The sequence below is a fragment of the Biomphalaria glabrata genome, chromosome 11 (genome assembly GCF_947242115.1).
Source record: "Biomphalaria glabrata chromosome 11, xgBioGlab47.1, whole genome shotgun sequence".
In the NCBI taxonomy this organism is placed as follows: Eukaryota; Metazoa; Mollusca; class Gastropoda; family Planorbidae; genus Biomphalaria; species Biomphalaria glabrata.
Window position 1 is genome coordinate 38,605,254 of NC_074721.1, and position 3,922 is coordinate 38,609,175.

General features: G+C 36.6%; 1 protein-coding gene across 2 annotated transcripts in view; it reads right to left on the reverse strand.

Annotated features, from left to right (window-relative positions):
* Positions 1-3,689, reverse strand: part of LOC106055031 (cubilin-like) — a 143,520-nt gene extending 139,831 nt beyond the window's left edge. Inside the window, exons 1-3 of one of the 2 annotated variants that reach the window (XM_056045610.1) lie at positions 3,552-3,689; positions 2,786-3,092; positions 930-1,059 (exon numbers count right to left, since the gene is read on the reverse strand). In XM_056045610.1, coding sequence (XP_055901585.1) covers positions 930-1,059; positions 2,786-2,892 — 237 coding nt within the window. In that variant the 5' untranslated portion in view covers positions 2,893-3,092; positions 3,552-3,689. The remainder of the gene's footprint in view (positions 1-929; positions 1,060-2,785; positions 3,093-3,551) is intronic. The other variant, XM_056045611.1, reaches the window with a different exon arrangement.
* Between the last annotated feature and the right edge of the window lie 233 nt (positions 3,690-3,922).

A 3,922-nucleotide genomic window follows, 5' to 3' on the forward strand; every position in this document is an offset into this window, starting at 1 on the left:
TATAAAGTAGGGCCCAAATTGTCTTAGAATTGAGAACATCTTAAATTGGCCTTATAGATTTCACTTTATATATGCACCATTTATCTTTCAACGAATACAAACACACACATACATACATACACACAAACACACATGCATACACACATAGATACATGCATGCATGCATACATACATACATATATACATACATACACACATTAATACATACATTAATATATACATACATACATACACACACACACACACAAGCATACATACTGTTACGTCTCTCCTACTATCCAGGCTCTCTTCAACTGCACCACACGACACAACGAACTTAAAGAATCTCACAACTCAGGGCTCCAAAGTATCAGTCAGTTTAATTGCAAATACATTACAAACAATTAGCAACAACATTAACACATTAACATCGTGCTGGTTCTCGCCTCGTACTGGTCACATTGCGAGGTAACGTGAAGTGAAGTGATTCTGACACACTCGCTCTTATATATATATATAGTGTCTCTACTGGCCTCGAACCTTCTTGACCATTCCAGTTGATCACTTTCGCCGTGACTTGCGTGCGTAATATTTACGACGCTGGTCCTTGCCGAACTGGCGTTTACTGTCACTGGTCACGGTTGTCCGCTCGTACTGCGCTGGACTGTGGCGATTTGGGTAGGCTAAAAACACACAGCACAACCCCCTATCTGTGTCACCACCAGGTTTACAACAATATATATATATATACATGCATACATACATGTATACATACATATATACATACATACACACATACATAAATACATACATACGTGTAACTTAGATATAGAAACATCCATTACACACACTGATAGACCTTTACCTTAGCTCGACCACTGGTCATAATAATGCAACATGATTTTTTTTACAATAATAATCTACGACAATCAATTATACCGCAAAATCACCTGTAGTAGCCCAAGGCTCAGGTCGACATTGTTGAAATAGATGGCACTGCTTTGACCTGATCGAAATGTTATGTTTCGACTGACGCCTGACTGAAATACCAGATTGCCGTTGTCTGTTAGAATCCTCGGTCTGAAAGGAAAATAAGTTTGTTAACAAAGGGACGTAAGTTGATGGTCTGTGTTTATGTCTTTATAGAGTCCCCTTGCCTGCCGAGTACAGCAGCTAATATGTGAGTGATGCATGACTGATATGTATTGCTTCGCGTATGTTGCGAAAGTGAGATTGTATAAATTGAATTATATAATCACACTTTTTGTACTCAAAATAGGTGTAAAGCATATTTTTTAGGTAGATTTTAATATATATGCTGATGTGTATGCATGCACATATAGACCCTCTTTAAACAGAACGAGATGTAACAAAGTTAGTTGATGTATTTAATATAGTAGCCTCCGCATGGTTATTCATCCTGTCTAGTAAAAAGGTTTTCCACGTTATTTCTCCCACACCTAATCTCCGATCAAGCTGAAATTTGGCACAATCAATAAAGAAAAAAGAATCAATTATTTAATTAACTATTGGTAATTAATTATTTTGTTAGTAAAATAAGGGAAAGAATTAGTACTTTACAGATGTCGTGTTATAAGTTGAATTTACCGCTTTTATACTTTATAGTTTCAGCTTAAACGCTTGAAGCTAACAATAAATAACTATAAACTTTTATTATTTACATAAGCGATTCAATGGCACATCTGATTGTTTATGGGTTTGAGGAAACTTGAGGCAGCCTCGAGTTCGAATTTAGCTCTTTCAACTCTCTATATTTAAAAGCCATCACGGTTACATTAACAATTAAACTTCCCAACTGGTCCAGACAAGTGATAGGATCATTGTGTAGTGAGAAATATCAAAGCATGAAATTGAGTTAAACGAAAACAATTGGTAAAAAAATATTTCTAATCGCACAGATGTATTACTGTTAATCTAAATATATTACAAATTTAATTACACATGACTGACCCAAAGTTATTGATACACAAAAAATAAATTATTTCTCTTACTGTCTCATTAGCACTGTACGTAATTAGGACTTGTATTGATTAATTTACTATCACTGGCTTGAAAGCTTTTGTGTGACGTAATGGGGAGTGTGAATGACCGCACGAGCCGCTTTCGAGTTTGTAATGGAGACCTCCCTGTTTACTTTCCCCCCGTCTCCGTCGTGTCCCACATGCTTTTACATTTTAAAATGTATAAACAGTAGACATTGTCACCGAAGGGGCATACAGGGCCGGATTTAGGTATGTGCAAGTCCTAATGGAGGATTTTTGTGGAGGCCCCTACAATTTTTTAAATTTTAAATATTCATGTAAACTTGTATGCATGCACATATAGACCAATATTAAAACAAGATAAAATTAAATTAGTAGATGGAAGTACCACAATTATTTCTTAATAGAGAAGTTAAGAATGATATATCTGAATGGTGCACTGTCATGTATACAATCCTTGACTAAACAAGCGTAGACTTCATAGTCATGAGATTTTTGTTAATAAGACTTCTTAGTCATGAGATTTCCGCTAGCCGTAAGAATGCGAAGAAAAAAAAAAGGGAAAACAGCGTAACAGTTTCTGACCCGTCGAAATTTGGATCGGATATATTTTTATCTCTTTTGAGGAGGCCCATGTTTTGTCGACACCACGGGGCTGTAACCCCACCTGCCCTACCTTAAATCCGGCCCTGGGAGCACACATACCTCCTCATTACACCTTTTATAGCTGCACCATTTCACTGTTATCCCACAAACATCCATCATAGAAACAAGAAGAATGTAAAAAATAAAACCACACTCACTGTTCTGACAGAATCTGCCTCTTGTGTCGTGTATCTGGACACGCCACTGGTAAAAGTGACGCCCATGTCGCCAAGAATATAAAAACATGGTTCCTGTACCCCCTCATGCCTAAAATAAAAATGTATACCTCCACTGGTAAAAAAAAAATAATTTTGTTTTTAAATTTTTATATTTACACGGCATACATTGGCTTAGTAATTAGTTCCTCTTAGACGACCTGGCCGTGCCAAGCCCGGGCCAATTTAATTTGAGGCTTGGCAGAGAAATCTCCGTGCTAGGTTGAAATATTCAGTGACACGCCACCTGCTGGAAATAGAAAGTGTAGTGATTTACATATTGACACAGCAGTGATAAAGGTGTAAATAATGACAGTTAAGACTATCCTGTGAAGTCAAATAAACAAGACATAGTGGTACAAAATTATAACACATACTTTCCCAATTATTCAAAATGAAGCAAACTTTACGAGAAACGCAATTTTAAGTTTTAAAAGTTTGTTTTTTGTTGTTTTTTTTTTTTTTTTGCAGAGATTGTACAATCAATTCGGTCTGTTTGTAAAAAACGTTATTTCTCCCTCACCCAATCTCGGATCAAGTTGTAATTGGACACAATTATCTAGCATGTGTGATCAAATGTAATAAAACAATAATTAAAAAATAATAATTTAAACAAATAATAAGTATAAACAATTTCAAATAAAAAATTATAAGCTCGACCTATCGATATCTTATCCTTTAAAAAAAAAAAAAAGAAAAAAAAACTGACGTGCTTTCTTAATGATGTCACAACTGTCTTAAAAGTACCATGACTAGATGGCGTTCGACAGCTGGAATCTCCTGGTTAATAACATCTTTGACTTGGCTAGCAGACGGCGTTGCACGTTGACACAGCGCGAGATAGGCGCGCGCTGTAATTGGATACAGCCTTTGTCTCCTGTAATCAGTTGTTTTCTGTCAGACGTACATTCTTTATGGCGTGTTAGTTCAAGATGGCGCTCTCAACATGATCCTATCTCGGACACAGATAGCCTAATTGACCGAACGGTCATCCCAGACTGGTGTCTCGCTCTACCATCTCGTTGTGCCGAGTTGCGCACATTTCTGTCCTGTAAGGTCTTTCCAAATATTTGTGTGTGT